The 18,860-nt window shown below is 38.4% G+C and overlaps 1 protein-coding gene and 1 long non-coding RNA gene across 2 annotated transcripts; both read right to left on the bottom strand.

Annotated features, from left to right (window-relative positions):
* Window positions 1-3,755: 3,755 nt before the first annotated feature.
* On the bottom strand, window positions 3,756-4,373 carry LOC130140413 (uncharacterized). The gene is made up of 3 exons (XR_008818424.1): window positions 4,244-4,373; window positions 3,881-4,091; window positions 3,756-3,788 (listed from the first exon to the last, which is right to left on the bottom strand). It is a non-coding gene; the product is annotated as an uncharacterized LOC130140413 (long non-coding RNA).
* Window positions 4,374-7,454: 3,081 nt separating this feature from the next.
* On the bottom strand, window positions 7,455-8,198 carry LOC115665531 (formin-like protein 4). Its single transcript, XM_030587403.2, has one exon. The coding sequence runs from the start codon at window positions 8,157-8,159 to the stop codon at window positions 7,611-7,613; it is 549 nt and encodes a 182-aa protein (XP_030443263.2). The 5' UTR covers window positions 8,160-8,198; the 3' UTR covers window positions 7,455-7,610.
* Between the last annotated feature and the right edge of the window lie 10,662 nt (window positions 8,199-18,860).

Below are 18,860 nucleotides of genomic sequence, written 5' to 3'. Positions count from 1 at the left end.
ACACTAAATACTGTTATGTGTATTTGCTTAAAAGCAAAGATGAAGCCTTAGAGAAATTTATTCTCTATAAGAATGAAGTTGAAAATCAACTTAATAAGAGAATTAAAAGATTGAGAAGTGATAGAAGTGGCGAGTACGAAGTACCAATTGGTGAATTCTGTGCACAACACGGAATTATACATGAAATAACTGCGCCTTACTCTCCTCAATCAAATGGTGTTGCTGAATGTAAAAATCGCACATTGAAAGAAACGATGAACGCGATATTACTAAATTCAGGTTTGCCTCAAAATATGTGGGGAGAAGCTATATTGTCAAGCAATTACCTTTTAAATAAGGTACCTCGAAAGAAAGAGGATAAAACCCCTTATGAGTTATGGAAAGGTAGGAGACCATCTTACAAACACTTACGAGTATAGGGGTGTCTTGCAAAAGTGGCGGTTCCAACACCAAAGAAGATAGGTCCTAAAACGGTGGACTGTATCTTTATAGGCTATGCACATAACAGTAATGCATATCGATTTCTTGTGCATGAATCAAAAATTTCAGATATACACAAGAATACGATCATGGAATCTAGGAATGCATCATTCTTTGAAAATGTATTTCCTTGTAAATCCAATGATGGATCAAGTTCATCTAAACGAAAGAATGAAACTATGAATGAAGAAAGTCACGATTCGGCTCATGAAATTCATGACTCAGATCATGAACTAGAACCGAGACGTAGCAAAAGAGCAAGAGTGGAAAAATCTTTTGGAAATGATTTTCTAACTTATTTGTTAGAAAAGGAACCATTAAATTATGCAGAAGTTGTGAATTCCTCTGAGGGACCTCTATGGAACGAAGCAATAAAAAGTGAAGTTGATTCTATTTTGCAGAATCATACTTGGGAGCTAGTGAATCTTCCTCCTGGTTGTAAGCCTTTAAAGTCCAAATGGATTTTTAAAAAGAAAATGAAAGCAGATGGCTCTATTGATAAGTACAAAGCCAGACTTGTGATCAAAGGATACAAACAACGAGAAGGCTTAGATTACTTCGATACTTATTCTCCTGTGACGAGAATAACTTCCATTAGGATGATACTTGCAATTGCAAGATTGCGAAATCTCGAAGTACATCAAATGGATGTAAAAACAGCTTTTTCCTAAATGGTGATTTGGATGAAGAAATCTACATGGAACAACCTGAGGGTTTTATAGTTCCAGGACAAGAAAGGAAAGTCTGTAAATTGGTAAAATCATTGTATGGCCTAAAACAAGCACCAAAGCAGTGGCATGAAAAGTTTGATAATGCAATGATTACCAATGGTTTTAAGATCAATGAATGTGATAAATGTGTCTACATTAAAGAGACAACAAATGGCCATGTCATTTTGTGTCTTTACGTAGATGACATACTAATTGTTGGTAGTGATGATAAAATGATCAAATCTACCAAGTATATGTTGAATTCAAGATTTGACATGAAAGATATGGGACCTACTGATATGATTTTAGGAATTAAAATCACAAGAACATCAGAAGGTCTTATTTTAAACCAGTCACACTATGTGGACAAGATTCTTGAAAAATTCAACATGAATGATTCTGGTATTACTAGAACACCATTAGACAATAGTCTTCATCTTTCCAAGAATAGAGGAGAGGGTATTTCTCAAGTAGAGTACTCTAGAGTTGTTGGAAGTCTAATGTACTTAATGAGTTATACTAGACCAGACATTGCCTATACGATTGGTAAATTAAGTAGATATACAAGCAATCCGAGTGCTGACCATTGGAAAGCAATAGTGAGAGTATTCAGGTACTTACGATATACTCGGAATTATGGCCTGCATTATACCAGATATCCAGCTGTTATGGAAGGATATAGTGATGCGAACTGGATATCTGATATAAAAGACCCAAAATCTACTAGTGGATATGTATTCACACTAGCAGGAGCAGCCGTATCTTGGAAATCCTGTAAACAAACCGTTATAGCCAGATCCACAATGGAATCTGAATTTATAGCATTAGATAAATGTGGTGAAGAGGCTGAATGGCTACGCCATTTCTTAGAGGATATTCCAAAATGGCAAAAACCTGTGCCACCAATAAGTATACATTGTGATAGCCAATCTGCGATTGGAAGAGCACAGAGTAATATGTATAATGGTAAGTCTAGACATATACGTCGTAGACATAATACCATTAGACAACTACTCTCAACAGGAATTATCTCTATTGACTACGTAAAGTCAAGGGATAATATTGCGGATCCGCTAACCAAAGGGTTAAACAGAGAGTTAGTTGAGAAATCGACAAGAGGAATGGGACTGAAGCCCATGAAAAAATAAGTTGGTATAAAGGAAACCCAACCTAGTTGACTGGAGATCCCAAGATCGAGGTTCAAAGGGACAACGTAATTATATAAACTTAGTGATGTCACTGTGGGGGTTATCCCTAAAACCATTCCTATATAAAATAACAGTGATATTGTAATGGAAAGGATAGCATTTTGCTTTAATGATTCTTAAGTGGAGTAAACAAATTACTCAAAATTAAGTAATCACCTATGTGAGAGAGAAGTGGGGCCGCTTCAAAGGAGAATTATTTAAGGGCTAAATTCTTTAGAAACTCTTGCAGAACCAGGTTGATGTTCATGGCCAAAACGAACATAACTATGAGAACTGAACAAACGTTTAGATGATTCCGTGTGAAGTGTATGGTTCATTTACATAAGAAAATTGGACAGTTCAAGGACATCATGTCTACTGGACAACTAGTAAAGTAAATATACTTTCACAAGGAAAGGTTCAAAGGGTAACACCTACCTATCCTATGCAGGTTTCAATTGTTGAACACTATCACAGAGTCAAAACTAAAACAATTTTCATTCATGTGGGGGATTGTTGGAAATATGGGATAAATTGATGGGTGAATGAATGAGAAATTGATGCTCAAAGAACACCCTTGAGTTGGAAGTGGGAAGTGAAAAATACTATTCCCACATCGGAAAAGAAAGAAAGCTATGGAGTGCTTTATATACAGTTACACTTATTTGAAGTGGTAACTATCATAAGCACAAACTCTCTCTGCCTCGCGCACGCAGGGGTGCAAATCCAACGCCCGACAAGTTGAAACTTGGGCGCGAGCGCACATCCCGCGTACACGATTGCGGACCGAAAAGTGGGCCTTGCGACGAGCCCAATTTTGCCTTCGATTTATTTTTTTCAACTCAAACTATTCACGAATTTCGTAACGTATGGATTTTATAACGGCAATTAATCGTCCGTTATTCGTATTGATTTTATAACGGCAGATTTAATCGTCCGTTATTCGTATTGATTTTATAACGGTAGATTTAATCGTCCGTTATTCGTATTGATTTTGTAACGACAGTTTCAATCGGCCGTTATTATTCCCGAAATGCTCTCCCCTGCATTCTATTTTATCGAAATCATTCTTCCTCCGTTTTATATTCTCTGCATTTGCACGGTTTTCGATAGTGTTCAGTTCCGCAATTTGTTCAAGTTCGCCGGAAGCTTTGAAGTCTCGATTACTTCTTAGCAATCAACCGTTGTATCCCGGGAGACAGACGTTCACGAAACCTCGACGCGTCCCGAAGGGAACGAATCTGTTTTAAGGAAACTGTGTCAAACACAGTCTCGGTATTCATTTGTATCGATTCCAACTTTGTTATTACAATTTCGTTTATTTGCGATTCTGTATTGTTTGTGATTTTTATACTAATGCCAATTTGAATTTCGCAACAGCAACCACATTGGGTTTTATGCACATAGATTTCTGCACGGAGCATAATACCCAATTCAGTGACTCAGCACAATTTCAGCGTAAACTCATCGAATTGGAACATAATCAGCCTATAGATAGTTCACCTCTTCCTCTTCCGATTTGTAGAAGGCGGATATATCATCAACGTACTCATAGGCTTCCACAGGAACATCTGCACGTAAATTAGCGTCATCAGAACAACACGGGATGGGTCTTGTTGGCAATATACTTACACTGGCTGGATTTTTCTCTTCTACGTGGCTTTGGAGAAATTTATTCGGATAAATCTTGGCATCCAGCGGTTGGTGTTGGTAACTGGTCAGAAAACCCATCAGAAAAAAACAGAGTAAGCAAGATCATAATACCCTTCGGAAATTGAAATTAAAAGGAGAATTTGAAATAATGATGCAAGAAAAAAGAAGAAAAGGGCGAGAACAAGAAACAGAGCAGTGCAAAAAAGGACATACTATCTGAGGTGCCCTAACCTGATGCGCGATCTAGGGCCCAGAAAATTGCGAATCTGCTTCAGTTCAAGTTCTTTCTTGTAGAGACCCGTAAGAAAAAAAGAATCATCAACAAAATCCAACCCCACAAAACAAAGAAAGAAAGAAAGAAAGACGGAAGTGGGGGTTTTGAACGAGACTAACTCTTGGCAACTGGAATGCCGTGGACAGGCATCACGATCGTCGGATTCATGGTTGGACAACGGGAGGAATACCCAGAGAGGGAAACAGAGAAATCCTCCGAATCAAGAGAGGGAATTGAATTGAGAGCAACAATCCGCAGCAGTGATCGCAGCAAGAGAGAGAGTCCAGAGCAGAGCAGCGAGAATTGCTCAGATTCAGAGGATTGCCCGGAGAGGGAAACAGAGAAACCCTCCGAATCAAGAGAGAGAATTGAATTGAGAGCAACAAGGATTGCTCAGAGCCCCAAAGAGAGCAGTGATCGTAGCAAGAGACAGAGTCCAGAGCAGAGCAACGAGCAGTGATCGGTAGCAAGAGACAGAGTTCAGAGCAGAGCAACGAGAATTGCTCAGAATTAGAGAGACAGAGACAGAGACAGAGAGAGAGACAGGGGAGAGAGGAGAATAGCGAGGGAGACGCAACAGAACAGAGCATAACATAGCAAACTTGGGACGAGGGTTTTCTCTGGCTTGGACAACGGCACTTTTTCCCGCCCAATCTTCTGTATTAATTTTCTATTTCAGTCATTTAATTAGCAATTGCGATTCCTTTAATTCTTTTTTCCTCCTAATATTTACACGCATTCACTCATGCATATATTAAGTTGTTTCTGGATTGATTTTCAATTTCTAATTCTCGTTTTACGGTATATGCACTTCGACTTTTCTAAGCTCGAAATATCATAAATTTTTCGTAACATGCGAACATTGAAACGCAGGTTTGTACAAGATTTTCAATAATTTTTTGAAATTTCGATAACATTTAAATTTTGGTGAGAAAGTAAAAGAAAATCAGATTCTACCTTTTACGCCAAGATCAATTAGTAGTCATGCTTTTGGTAAATAAACAAAAGTGAATTGCTTTCTAACGGAGAATAATTATGTTAGCGACCGTTTATAAGGAAATAATTAATAGGGCGATAGTTTGCAGTCTCTAACATATAAATAAGGAGAAGAAAAAATATATTTTTTCCCCTCCACAAATTTCCAAAGGAATGGTACAGGTCACATGGCAGTGACAATTAGAAATAAAAACATTTTGACGGATAAGTGCCAAATGCTTTCTTTCCGCAGCGGCTAGCCAAGCTAATTAAGGCTGACATTGTGACGGTTTGCGTGTCCCTTCGTCGATCACTCATCGGTCTCAGAAAATGTTGATCTGAACTTCGGTCGACAAGAAGCGATCGAAGGCTCTTCCTGGTTTCGTATAGCGGGCGCAAAGTGCATGAAGGGAGGATCTGGTGGAGTGTGTTGACCTATACTGATTCTATGTACAAGAAGTGACAATCGGAAATTACGAGGAAATCTAAACCCCAGCGAAAATTCGAGGTAAGCAAAAATCATGATTTTACTTGATTGGAGAAGAGCCTTTACAATCATAAGCATTTTCTATATATTTTGACTTAAAAAATAAACTACTAAACTCGCTTATTGTTTCGATCAAAAAAAAAAAACTCGCTTATTGAAAATCACGGTGCGCGTTCCTCAAAATTTTGGAACTAAATATAAATTTTGACGATAGTTAAGTTTGTAATTCATCAATTTAAAAATGATTAATATTACAAAAAACCCCAAACTGTTACACATGCGATAAATTTACCCAGAATTAATTTTTTGATCACAAAAAATCTCAAATTAGTACACACATGTGACAACTTTACCCTAAGTTAATTTTTTTACCTCCAAAATCTCCAAACATGTACACTTGTGACAAATTTACCATCTGTTAAATTGGATTAATATTACGAAAAATCATAAATTGGTAAATATGTGAATAACGGAAGAGTAAAACCCAAAACTGGTACACCCGTCAACTGCCACGTGTCATCTAACTCAGAAATTTGACAGTAAAATTTAACGGGAACTAACGAAGGGTAAATTTGTCACAGATGTACCAGTTTAAGATTTTTTGTAATCAAAATTAGTTTTTGATAAATTTATTTTAGATGTACCAGTTTGGAGTTTTTCGTATTAATTCATTAAAAAAATTGGTTGGAAAAGTGAAGGATGAAGTAAAACATGATCTTCGAAAAAAAAAAAAGTGAAACATAATCGTGCTAAGAATAATCACACGTGGAATTCCATATGAATTACTTCATATATGATGAGTCCTCGAAGGCTTACGTAAGTTGGGAGCTTTACAACATGAGGAGTGCGGACCACGTCATTCCCTGAAATTGACCGGACATTACGTAAAGGTACCCAACACGACTTTAAATTACCAAAAGAAGAGTTTCGGCCAAACGGAATCCGATTAAGATATAAATCCCGAGTTGACCGAACTGCGTTCATTAAGCTCAAACCTGGCATCATGGAGCAAGGGTGAGCACGGAAACCGGACCAACCCGATCGATTTTGGAAGGTATCCAATTCCTGAAATTTGAAACCGGTGATAATCGGTCCAGTTTCCGACTCCAACCTGAATCATTCGAACGAGACCGATAATTATTTTTTTATTGTCCAAAAGGCTAGAGAAGAGAACAAAAACAACGTTCATAGAGACTCTTGCACTTTGCAAGAGTGTTCCATTCCCAGCATGAGTTCAAAAACAACTTCTTTCCAATCCCTTATCCAATTCCAGTATTCTAATCCCTACCCTGGAATACGAAAAAAAGAAAGAAAAAAATCACGCCGATTCCTGAACCCATTCAGAAACCGAAGGTTTCAAAACTAGGTGGGCCAGTTCTCGATTTTAAGGTAGGAACCAGCCCACCCTGAAAATAATCACTTCTATCGTGGGCGACCCACGTAATCAATAACTATAATAAACTCTATTTTTATAGACAGATGAGTGTTTTTCTTTTGAAGCAATGAAATGCCGAATCGACTTCGAATTCAGTGGACATGAAAATAAAATATATTGCATTGGAGAGCATGGAAAATCGGACTTGTGTCATGCTAATCCCCAAAAAAACTTTTAATAAAAGGCTTTTTGTATACAGCTGAAACGGAAATTATAATGAAAAAAAAATAAATAAGACAAGAGAAAACCAAAGTCAAGAAGAAAGGAACCGGCGTTATCATAGCAAGGTTGCTTTTTTTCTTTGGAGTAATGAATAATTTTGGTGATATTCTTCACATAATTTACATGACGTTTGGCAAGAATCGACTACAGCACTACCATCGACAGCAATGATAACCGCAAACCGGGTTCACTTCTTACAATCTCCCGACCGCCCGGACGCCGGCGGCGGCGGCGGAAGCAGCAGCGGCAGCGGCGGCCGGAGCGGAGGGGGAGGCGGAGCCGCCGCCGCCGCCGCCGCTGTGGACCTCCTCTCCTTTCGGAACTTGAAGAGAAAAACCAGCCCGGAAGCGAACAGCAGGGCGACGCCGGCGATCCCGCACACGATGCTCGCCACCAGGAGCGCCCCTCTCACGCGATCTCTCCTCCTCCTCCTCCTCCCTGCTTCCCCGCCGTCGCCGCCGTACGAGGCTCCTCGCCACCCCAAGTCGTCGCTCGAGCCCGTCGCGTCCGGGAGCGGCGCCGCCGGAGACGACGACGCGGACGAGTTGGGAGGGGACGGCGGCGCCCCGAAGAAGGACGCCATCTCCGGGGACGGCTTCGCCCCGGCGGGCGGCGGATCCTGGAACTGCAGCCCGTGATCGGAGGGCCGCAGCTCCCTCGCTTCCGGTCGAGCAACGTCGGTGGGGAAGAGGACGCACAGGGCGAGAAGGGCGGAAATTCCTCTGGAGGAAGCCATCTCTCTGTCTCTCTGTCCCTCTGTCCTTCTTTCTCTCTCTGTCTGAAGTATTACATATGGAGATCTTGGAGTTTAGTCTGCACTGTACTGTGCATTAGAAATTAAATTGTTAAAAAAATATTTAGTGTTAAATTGATCTTGTTTTGTAAACCATGTAAAATTACAATTGTGACCTCTAATGGACCGGGGCCCCACTGTTTAGGCATTGGGTTTCTTTACTTACCAAATTCGACTATAAGTTTTTAGGGCGAATACCACAAAAAAAAAAATCCAAACTATATCCACTGTGATACAAATATTCTCAATTTTTTTTGTGTCAATAAAAAATCATATATACCATCTATTTCAATTCCATCTTTGGTATAATTTTGGGGCTTTTTATTACACGAAGAAAGTTTGGCAAGTTTAGGGTTGTCAGTGACAAAAAAAATCAAGGCATTTATGTTACAGTGAGCATAATTTTGGAATTTCTGTAGTATTAACCTAAATTTTTATTCGCCCTCCCTAAAAAATGAAAAAAAAAATTATAGATTTACCGTTTATGTATTTCTCTCTTACTATAGTGATCTTCTTCATGGAGTAAAAAGCTTTTTTTTAGACCGCGAGGGTTACCCCTTCCGTCCTTACTAGACTCGTCAAACGGGTACGATACATAATGACCATTTTAACCCGTTTTGACACATTTTCACGCAAGATAAATCTAATGACCCATATACAACCCAAATCATACCCAATACATACTCGACCCGATTCATATGGCTAAAACACTTCGAAAACCCATACACAAATTAAGGTGAGAGCATAAAGTGAGCAAGCGCATGATCGAATAAGGGCGAGAGAGAGTGAAGAGCAAGTTGTAGAGGTAGATTGGATCTAAATAAGTTGTGACCCATTTAATACTCATGTTATTTTGGCCATTACCATTCTAAACCTACTTATGACTCATTTATCAAATATAATCGACTCATCTAGTAACTCAACTCATCAATTACGGCCTAAAATATGAATATATGACCTTTTTTGATTGGTCTAATCCTCACTCGCATCAATTACAACGGATAAAACCACTCACGTGGGGCTAGGAGGAACCGTACCTCACGTGAGTTGGAGGGTTCGAAGCTTGCTTGTTGCTGCACATGGATGGGTGGGGTCAAAGCAGCACTACTAATTGCGCTACACGCCCCGTGAGGGTAGTAAAAGATTAAAGTCAAGGGCAGATGACTTTTGGCCAAAAGACTAGGAGGAGAATCTCAATCTTAACCCTTAAGAAAACACAAGAAAATCAAGAAGGGCACCCCCTCATGGCTATATTACATTCTTGGATTACGAAAAATAGGAGATGTGTTAAGAAATTTTACAACAACTTACTTAATAAGCAATGTAGCAAGTTTTTAGCTGGATATTGAAACAAGTCGGACGTGTGAATCGAACTTCCTTAAACACTCAATAGGATATCATCATGTTGTTTGATAAGTTATAGTAAGATTTATTAAAAACAGACATATATATATAATTACTCGTTAATATTAGGCCCTGCTTTCTCTTTTGATGTCCGAACCAATATATCATGACTTGCCTTCAAACGGGCTTCACCTTGAAACAATACTTAGATTTTTACCGGTCTAAAAGGCGGCAAGTAGCGGTGCCCCTGGAATCAATAAAAAAGAACAAGTGCTAAGTTTTAGATCGGTGAATAAACGCGAAGATAATTAGACACCGATTACATCGATTGTTCATCGATGGGTTAAGCGACAACTTTTTTCTTGAAAGCATTTCTAATAATTCTAGTTTTAGTAAAGCGATTTTGATTTCTCTTCGATAAAAAGAAGTATTTCAACTTTTTGATTCGACTACTCTTCACGAATGGGCATATATTGTATCATCCACAAACATTTAGTAAGATTCCACCCATACAGTCGTGAGTGTGCCTTTTATACTTTTGGCGAGAGAGGACGTGATTTAAACAAGTGATCTCCCGTATCTAAACAAATGCTTAACTGTATAACCAATTTTTAGGGGCTTTTGGCATCAATTTTGAACAAGTAGTAAAAGCAAAAACTATGAGAATTTCATTGACAAATGCATTAGAAATTCCTGTCGAGTAATCGACTGAAGTAATTTTAAAAATGTACATGGACTATTCTCACATAACATATAATTAAAACTTTAGGAATATGAAACTATTTTACATGAAATAAACATTATTTGGAGTAGGGTTAATACCATGAAATACCCAAAGCTGATATACATGTGATAAATTTACTCAAACTAATATTTTAACCGCAAAAACCCTCGAACTAGTACACCCGTGACAAATTTACCCTCCGTTAATCTCCGTTAAATTTTACGGTCAAATTGCTGAGTTAGATGACACCGTTAGAGTAATTAAATATTAAACAACACATTCATCTAACAGTTTAAGTTTTTAGAATAGTTGGTTGTGGTCCCACCAAATCTCACATGGTATCAGAGCTTGAGGTCTTGAGTTTAAACCTTACCATGCCCCATTTGCCTCCCCAATTAAATATGTCCACACTTAGTACTAGGTAAAAAGACCAGACTAAGCCCGAGGGGAAGTGTTAGAGTAATTAAATATTAAACCACTCCTTCATCTAACAGTTTAAACTTTTAGAATAATTGACTGTGGTCCCTAAATTTGCCACAGGTGCACCATTTTAAGGTTTTTTGTGATCAAAAAATTAATTTAGGGTATATCAATTTGAATTTTTTCGTGCTATTAACCTTTTGGAATACGTGATTTTTTGAGTTTCTTTTTTCTTCTGTCCAATTAGCAGCGGGTTTGCTTTGTCCTTTTGCTATCGGACGGAAGTCAACGGTTCCTTCCTTCACGGGGTTGAAAAAAAGGTTGAAGTTGGTGGTTCAATCCTCTCATTTCGCACGATCACTTTTCAACTCCTCCCAATCATCGCAATGATGCCGTCGGAAGAGAATTACTTTACCAATTTGGTGGAAAATGTTCGAAACCCTACTGAGTTTTTTTTCCCTTCGAAGCCACGCTTTCTTCTTTTCCCACCTTCATTTCCCTTCATTTTCTTTCCGAAACTTGTTCGCACCATCATCTATGTGATCAGACGCTACGATAAATAACGAGGGTTTTGCTTAGCACATCGCTATATGTTTCCCCGAAATAACCTTGTCGCCGACCCGCTATCCAAATCCTGGCTCGACCTCCCCACATCACATGCCCTAAATGCCGCTCCACATGAGACGCTATTGCTCTGTCTCTCTCTCTTTCTCACTCTCCCACATGCACGCTCGAACGACCCTAATGAATTTTAAAAAAATTTAATAAGAGTTTGTGAGCCACCATAGAAGGTGGGTGGGTGGCGAAAAGATTTTAAGATCTGCAAGTCATTGTTTTGTTGCTATGCGGGGGATCTGGGCATTAGAGCTTTTTGGCTTGTGTAGGTAAACCCTGATTTGAACATATTGCACAAATTCCAACCAAAAAAAACATATTGCACGAATTGGTAAAATTTGAACATGTGACCTTTTCAATTCCTGGGTGGTAATTTCTTAAGGTCTCAGTCAATTGTGTCGACCTAAGGGGATTGAATTTTGTTTCTAATTTTAGAAAGGAAGAAACTATTGTACTTAAAAGCAATATTTATTGATTGTTTTTTTTATTTAGATAATGAGGGCTTAGTTAAATTTCAGAAGTATCTTTCCAGAGCAACAAAACGGACCGACATTTGAACAATAATGAGCATATATGGAACAATTGAGTCTGTAAGGGAAAATTTACGATTTAACTTAGGAAGTAAAGCCGCGTCACTTCAAATTCATTGTTCTAGATGGGCGACGTTTCATGAAACCGGTTAATTTTCCGACACCAAAAGAGGTCATAGAGATGAGAAATTCATAATAAAATATAATCTTTCTACCGAAAAAAAAACTTTGAAGAATAAAAAGAGTTAATTCAAATTATTTAAAAGAAAAACTCCAATGAACACAATATCACTACCATACATTGTCACGCTTATGTTTTGCTAATATGTACGACAACAATTATTTATGGCTAGCGGGGCGATTGTACCCCGCGGAGCCCCTTCCCTTTGGAGGCAAAAATTCAGCAATAGATTTTTTTTTATCGATTTTTCTAAATTGTTCCTTAATTTGACATAATTTTAAGTAATATAGAAGAAGAAATCCTCGAACATAATCCCATGGGAAAAATCCTCAAACAAATACAACCAAGACTTTTGGAGTAGTTCTTCTATTGTGATCACATCTGATAAAACTCTTGTTCATTGGACCAGGTCCATTTGAGCCGTTGGCCATGTGGGTCTTACACTTCCATGATTAATCAATGATTGTGATAGACTCGCTCCTGTGAATCAGAGCCCGGATAAATGTTTTTACGGGAGCGGAGTTGTTGCCATGTCCTCTTTTCATAGGCCCCCCCTCTTATGTATATGTGAGTGCAAAGCTGGGCTTAGGCCCGGACTACATGTATTTTTTTTTATTGCATAATCTCATCTTTTGTTAATATTAAATTCCAGGTCAACTTTTATTGAAATACTAAAACTGTTAGTCTTGTGTCTTTCAAAAACGGCAAACTTCATTAAAAAGATTTCACTAATATTAGATAGTACGCTATGGTCTTTTTGCTTCACTCAAAAAATCAAAAGCAGATTTATTCTATCTGATTATTGGTAAAGCTAGACATAAAGCTTCTAATGTTTCACGGAAATAAATGATTTATATAATTTTTTTTAAATGATGGTATCGTTTATAAAAATGTATGAATGAAAATTATTTTTGCCATTTACGAAAATATTTAGACATAAATATTGTTGATAATGAAAATATTTTCCATTGACTAATTATTTCAAGCGATAAAATTGGAAAAATATTTCCTAAATCATTCGTTTTTTGTTAAATAAACGAAGCCAAAGTTAAGGGCTGTTTTCATAAAATTGAATATAGGGTTCATTTTTTTGGCGGAAAATGAATGATTCGAAAAACTTTTGTCTAAAATTGATTGCTTGATCGCTTACAAAAATGAATAAAACAAAAAATTATTTACATTGTCCATGAAATTATTTAGACATAAATTATTATCAATAATGAAAATATTTTTCGTCAATTAAATTATTTCAAGCGATATAAGCTATTATTCTTAGGAAAATATTTTTCAAATTATTCATTTTCAGTATACCTGTCAAGCGGTGGGTCGGGATCGGGTCGAAAATGGACCCATTTAACCCGTTTTAACTCATTTTCATGCGATACTAATTTAATTACTCATACCCGATCCAATTCATACTTTGACCCATATTGTTAAAACACTTATATATTTAACCAAATCTTAGAAAATTAATACCCAAAATAAGGTAAAAGCATGGAGTGAGTGAGCGTGAGATTGAGAGAGAGTAAATGGCAAGTCATAAATGTGGGTTTGGTCTAAGTAAGATACAAGCTTATTTAACGCCCATATTAATCTCATTTGTGATTCATAAAGTTGGGTCTAAGGCCATCTATGACATATTTATTAAATATAACTAACTCATGTAACAACTTAACTTATCAAATATGGGTTAAGAAATAGGTCAATCACCATTTTGACATGTCTAAATTTTAGCAAAACAAGACGGAGCTGTTGTTGAAATTTAAGTAATGAATAAAGTAACGACAACTTTGAGTACTGAAAATGAAAATAGAAGGTTCGCTTCATTAGAAGATCATTTGTCATACGCACGCTTTTAATAACTTTTTTTTTTGGCAAAATAGAGTCAAATACGACACTTTGAGTGTTTAGACTTTGGTTTCAATCAGAGTAACTACTAAACAACCAAAAAACTACCCACTATCGAAGAAATTTCCCATTCTAGTACATTACAATTACCATTTCTCCGACCAAAAAAAATTACCACTTTAGACTTTATCCTTATTAGTAATCATAAAAATGTCGATGGTACTTTAGTAAATACGGAGTGAACACCGATTCTAATTTAAGAAGTTCCCTTTATTAATAATATAGATGGAAAACCAAATGCTACATCTAAAATTATGAATGTCGTTGTTAGGTTTTACCTCGTAATTGTTAATAAATTTATTTGTATTAAACCATTTTTCGTTGAAAGAATAAAATAACCATTTAAAATAATCATACGCACTCAATGACTCTAAATGGTGAAAATTTCATATTTCGGTACTTAACATGGTTATAAAATGTTGGGATAATTACACAAATAATTCATGAATTTTACCTCATATGCAACATCATCCTTAAACTTTTAATTTGCTCAATGCAATTCCTGAACTTTAGTCCGATGTATAATGTGATCTTTGGGCTTTTAATTTGTTCAATATGATCCTTCAACTTTTGATAAATGTTCAATTTAGTCCTCAAATTATAATATCCTTAGATTCGATCTAGTCTCTGGATTATCTAGTATGGTGTTAGAATTATGATAATAAGGGTAGAATTGTAATATTGTGTTTAGAGGGGTTTACGTTATGTTAAGTATATATATTGTAATCCCTCATTAAAACATAATAAGAAACATCTTTATCCTCTCAAACATGGTATCAGAGCTGGTTAAGAAACCCTAATTTACCGCCATTGGTGGAACCCTAACTCTCCGGCGAACCCAGACCGGCGACTCAGTCCGGTGAACCCAGATCTGGTGGCTCACACTCAGTCTGGCGAACCCAGATCGACGACTCCCATCAAGTCCTGTCGCTTTTGTTACTGACTTCCCAGATCTACTTCTGTTGACGACTTCCCAGATCGCGGAACCCAGGTCAGCGATCTTGCTTGCATAGAGACCCGGCGGTCTCGCTCTCTTGCGCCGACAGTCTCGCTCTCTTGCGCTGATCTCCGTCGGCCCCATTGAAGGTTCAGCTGAGCACTAACATGCTCTGCTCTTCGAGCCCAGTTGAAGCCGCCACTGTTCGTCGTTTGTTCGCACGACGAAGGTGAACAGTAACTTTTTCCAAAAAAAAAAATTTATGTTACTCAGTGCAGCGACGATCACTGCCTGGTGGATGCAGTAGTTTCAAGTGGTAATTCTTCGATTTTGACTTGATGGATATATGAATTTTCCATAGGTCATTGTGACTAGTTTTGATCCGATTGAACCCTCAAAGTGGTAATTATATTTGGCTGGCTGTGTTGTTGGAGACTCGTTGTTCAAGTTGACTACATGTTTTCTTACGACATTATTTATGGGTTCAATCGTATCTTCCAGATTCGATGGTCTTTATTCATCGGAACTTCGCTATTTTGCCACATTTACAATTGACTTCGTAAAGTTTGATGGTACTAATTATGCATCATGGTCTAAAGTCATTGAAGTTTATCTTACTCGCTACCAAACAACGCGATTATCTTACGTCTACGGCCCCATCAGATCAAAGTAAGGTAGCTGATTGGATTGATGGTGATGCATTGATTCGTACATTGTTATGGAATAGTATGGATTCCAAAATTAGTCTCCATTTTATTCAGTGTAATACTGCTAAGGAGGTTTGGGATAAATGTGCTTTACTATATTCGGCCAAAATAACATGACACGGGTTTGTGATACATGGGAGGCACTATTTGACCTTAAGCGTGCGAGATCAGTCATTGATCGAATATTATGCTCGTTTCACGACACTATGTCGACAGCTGGATACTTATCTTCCCCCTTCAGATGATGCAGCCACTCTTGTCAAGAGACAAGAGGATCTTCGGGTTATTCTGTTTCTAAAGGCGTTGGGACCTGAATATTCTTTACTACGTCAACAAATTACTTCTCAGAGCTCTCTTCCTTCAGTGGATGAGGTTTTCTCTCAAGCTCTTCATTCGACACCTACTGAGAAGATCTCCGCCACAACATTGGAGACAAGTGCTATGGTTTCTCATAGCACTAGCGGACGTGGAACCCGGGGTCGTGGTTATAGGGGTCGTGGATGAGGTTTTGTTCCGATTGGTGGTCGTGATGGTGGTAATGGTGGTCGTGGCTCTCGCTATTGCAACCATTGTCAGAAAAATGGACATACCGAGGCTTATTGCTATACTCTTCATCCTGAGCTTCGACCTACTGTTGCTGCTTATGTTGATTCTCCGGCATTGACTTCATCAGAACCTCCTATTGCGCATGGTACAGGTGATACTGTTACACTGTCACGAACTGAGTATGATACGTGGCTTCGTTCTCAACAGGTGACAGGCTCTTCAACTCCTACTGCAACTCTGGCACAGACCACCAAAGGTAGTTCATCTTGTTTACTGTCTACACTATCTGACTCCTGGGTTATAGACTCTGGAGCCACTCATCATATATCTGGTAACCATAAGCTACTGTCTTACTTTCAGTCCACATCTTCTGAAGTGTCTAATTCTGTTACATTAGCTGATGGTTCACAATCTCATGTTTCTGGTATTGGAGTTGCTCGTTTAAGTCCTTCTCTCTCACTGTCTTCTGTCTTACACCTCAAATCTCCCTATAATTTGATTTCTGTTAGTTCATTGACTAAGGAACTGAACTGTTCAGTCACCTTTTCTTCGTCTCGTTGTGTTTTTCAGGATCTGAGGACTGGACAGATGATTGGTGGGGGACATGAATCAAATGGCCTGTACTATCTTGACAAGGAAATAATGGCTGCTGCAGCTGTGAAGCGCACATTCTCTGATGTGTATCGAATGCATTGTCGTGCTGGTCATCCACCACCGAACATTCTTCGACGTTTATTTCCTAAGTCTGAGTCTGTGAGTACTTTTCAATGTGAAGCTTGTCAGTTTGGTAAACATCATAGGACTTCTTTTCCTTCTCGTTTTCAGAGTCGTGTGTCTAGTCCATTTGAGTTAGTTCACTCAGATGTTTGGGGTCCGTGTCGTGTTTCTGATACTTCTGGTTTTAGATACTTTGTTACATTCGTGGATGATTTTTCTCGAATGACATGGTTGTTCTTAACAAAAGATCGTACTGAGATTTTTCATTGCTTTCGCCTATTTTACTTTGAAGTATTGAATCAGTATAATGCATCTATTAAAACTTTGCGATCAGATAATGCTAAAGAATATCTTGCCTCCTCTACTGGTTTTCGATCCTTTCTTGAATCTCATGGTATTCTTCATCAAACATCGTGTTGATACACTCCACAGCAAAATGGTGTAGCCGAACGCAAAAATCGTCATCTTCTTGATGTTGCTCGTTGTCTTATGTTTCATATGCATCTTCCTAAACATTTTTGGGGCCATGCTGTACTTACAGCATGTTACTTGATTAATCGACTTCCAACCTCTGTTCTTCAGGGGGAGACACCATTTTCTGATTTACATCCAAACCTTCCTCCCTTGGCATTACCTTTACATGTCTTCGGTTGCATTTGCTTTGTTCATCGTCTTTCTCCGGGTCTTGATAAATTAGATTCTCGTGCCGAGAAATGTGTCTTTGTAGGGTATTCTCGAACTCAAAAGGGCTATAAATGCTATAGTCCTACTCGTCGTCGTCTGTTTATGTCAGCTGATGTGACTTTCTTTGAGGATCAAGCCTATTATGATACTCAATCAGATCCTACGATGACTACTGAAGGTGGCGAGTGTGTCCTCCCAGCACTTCCTCCATTCTCTGTACCTCCAACACCATCAACAGGATTTCAATTTGCCGAGCGCACATATCATAAAACGTGCTGCAGCTCCTCCCACGGTAGTACCGGTCCCACAAACATCTGATTCATCTGTCCCTTCATCAGTTGCGACACCATCCTCTGATCCTGATCCACCCATTGCTCTTCGGAAAGGTACACGTTCTTGTGTTGGTCATCCTGTAGATCGCTATGCTCACTTTTCTGACCTTTCTTCTTGTCTTCGTACTCATCACCCCATATCCAATTTCTTATCATATGCTCGTTTGTCTCCTACCTTTTCTACCTTTGCCTCGTCCTTGTCCACTATTTCTGTGCCCAGTAATGTTGCTGAAGCTCTTGCTCATCCTGGATGGCGACAAGCCATGGAAGATGAAATGAAGGCTCTTCTTGAGAATCGTACTTGGCAGCTCACATCATTACCTACAGGCAAACAACATGTTGGTTGTCGTTGGGTTTTCACTGTTAAGGTTCATCCTGATGGTTCTCTCGATCGATTGAAAGCTCGGTTAGTTGCCAAAGGATATACTCAGACATATGGTATTGATTATGATGATACTTTCTCACCTGTCGCCAAAATTCTATCTGTTCGTGTTCTTATTTCCCTAGCCGCACACTTTGGTTGGCATCTTCATCAATTGGATGTCAAAAATGCCTTCTTACATGGTGATTTGGCTGAAGAAGTATATATGGAGCAACCACCTGGGTTTGTTGCTCAGGGGAAAAATCTGGTATGTCGTTTACGTAAGGCCTTATATGGACTCAAACAGTCTCCTCGTGCTTGGTTTGGTAAATTCACTGATGCAGTTATCAAGTTTGGGTTAAAACAATGTCAAGTATATCATTCAGTATTTAGTTCTGTTTCCTCAACTGGTTGTGTTCTTTTGGTGGTATATGTGGATGATATTATTATCACTGGTAGTGATTCGGTTGGTATTCAACAACTTAAGCAGTTTTTGCATACAAAATTTAATACTAAAGATCTGGGACGTTCTACGATATTTTCTTGGAATTGAAGTTGCCTACTCACAAGCAGGCATCAATTTATCACAACGAAAATATGTGATTGATATTCTTAATGAGGTCGGATTTCTTGGAGCA

This window comes from Syzygium oleosum, unplaced genomic scaffold (genome assembly GCF_021117445.2).
Source record: "Syzygium oleosum isolate NSW1041296 unplaced genomic scaffold, Sole_v2.1 Sole_v2.18, whole genome shotgun sequence".
NCBI lineage: Eukaryota > Viridiplantae > Streptophyta > Magnoliopsida > Myrtales > Myrtaceae > Syzygium > Syzygium oleosum.
The sequence above is the reverse complement of the archived record's forward strand: the minus strand, read 5'-3'. Positions and strand labels throughout refer to the sequence as shown.

What these genes read in the sequence shown, in the direction of transcription:
- LOC115665531 (XM_030587403.2), bottom strand. Translation starts at nt 8,159, where the DNA reads ATGGCTTCCTCCAGAGGAATTTCCGCCCTTCTCGCCCTGTGCGTCCTC.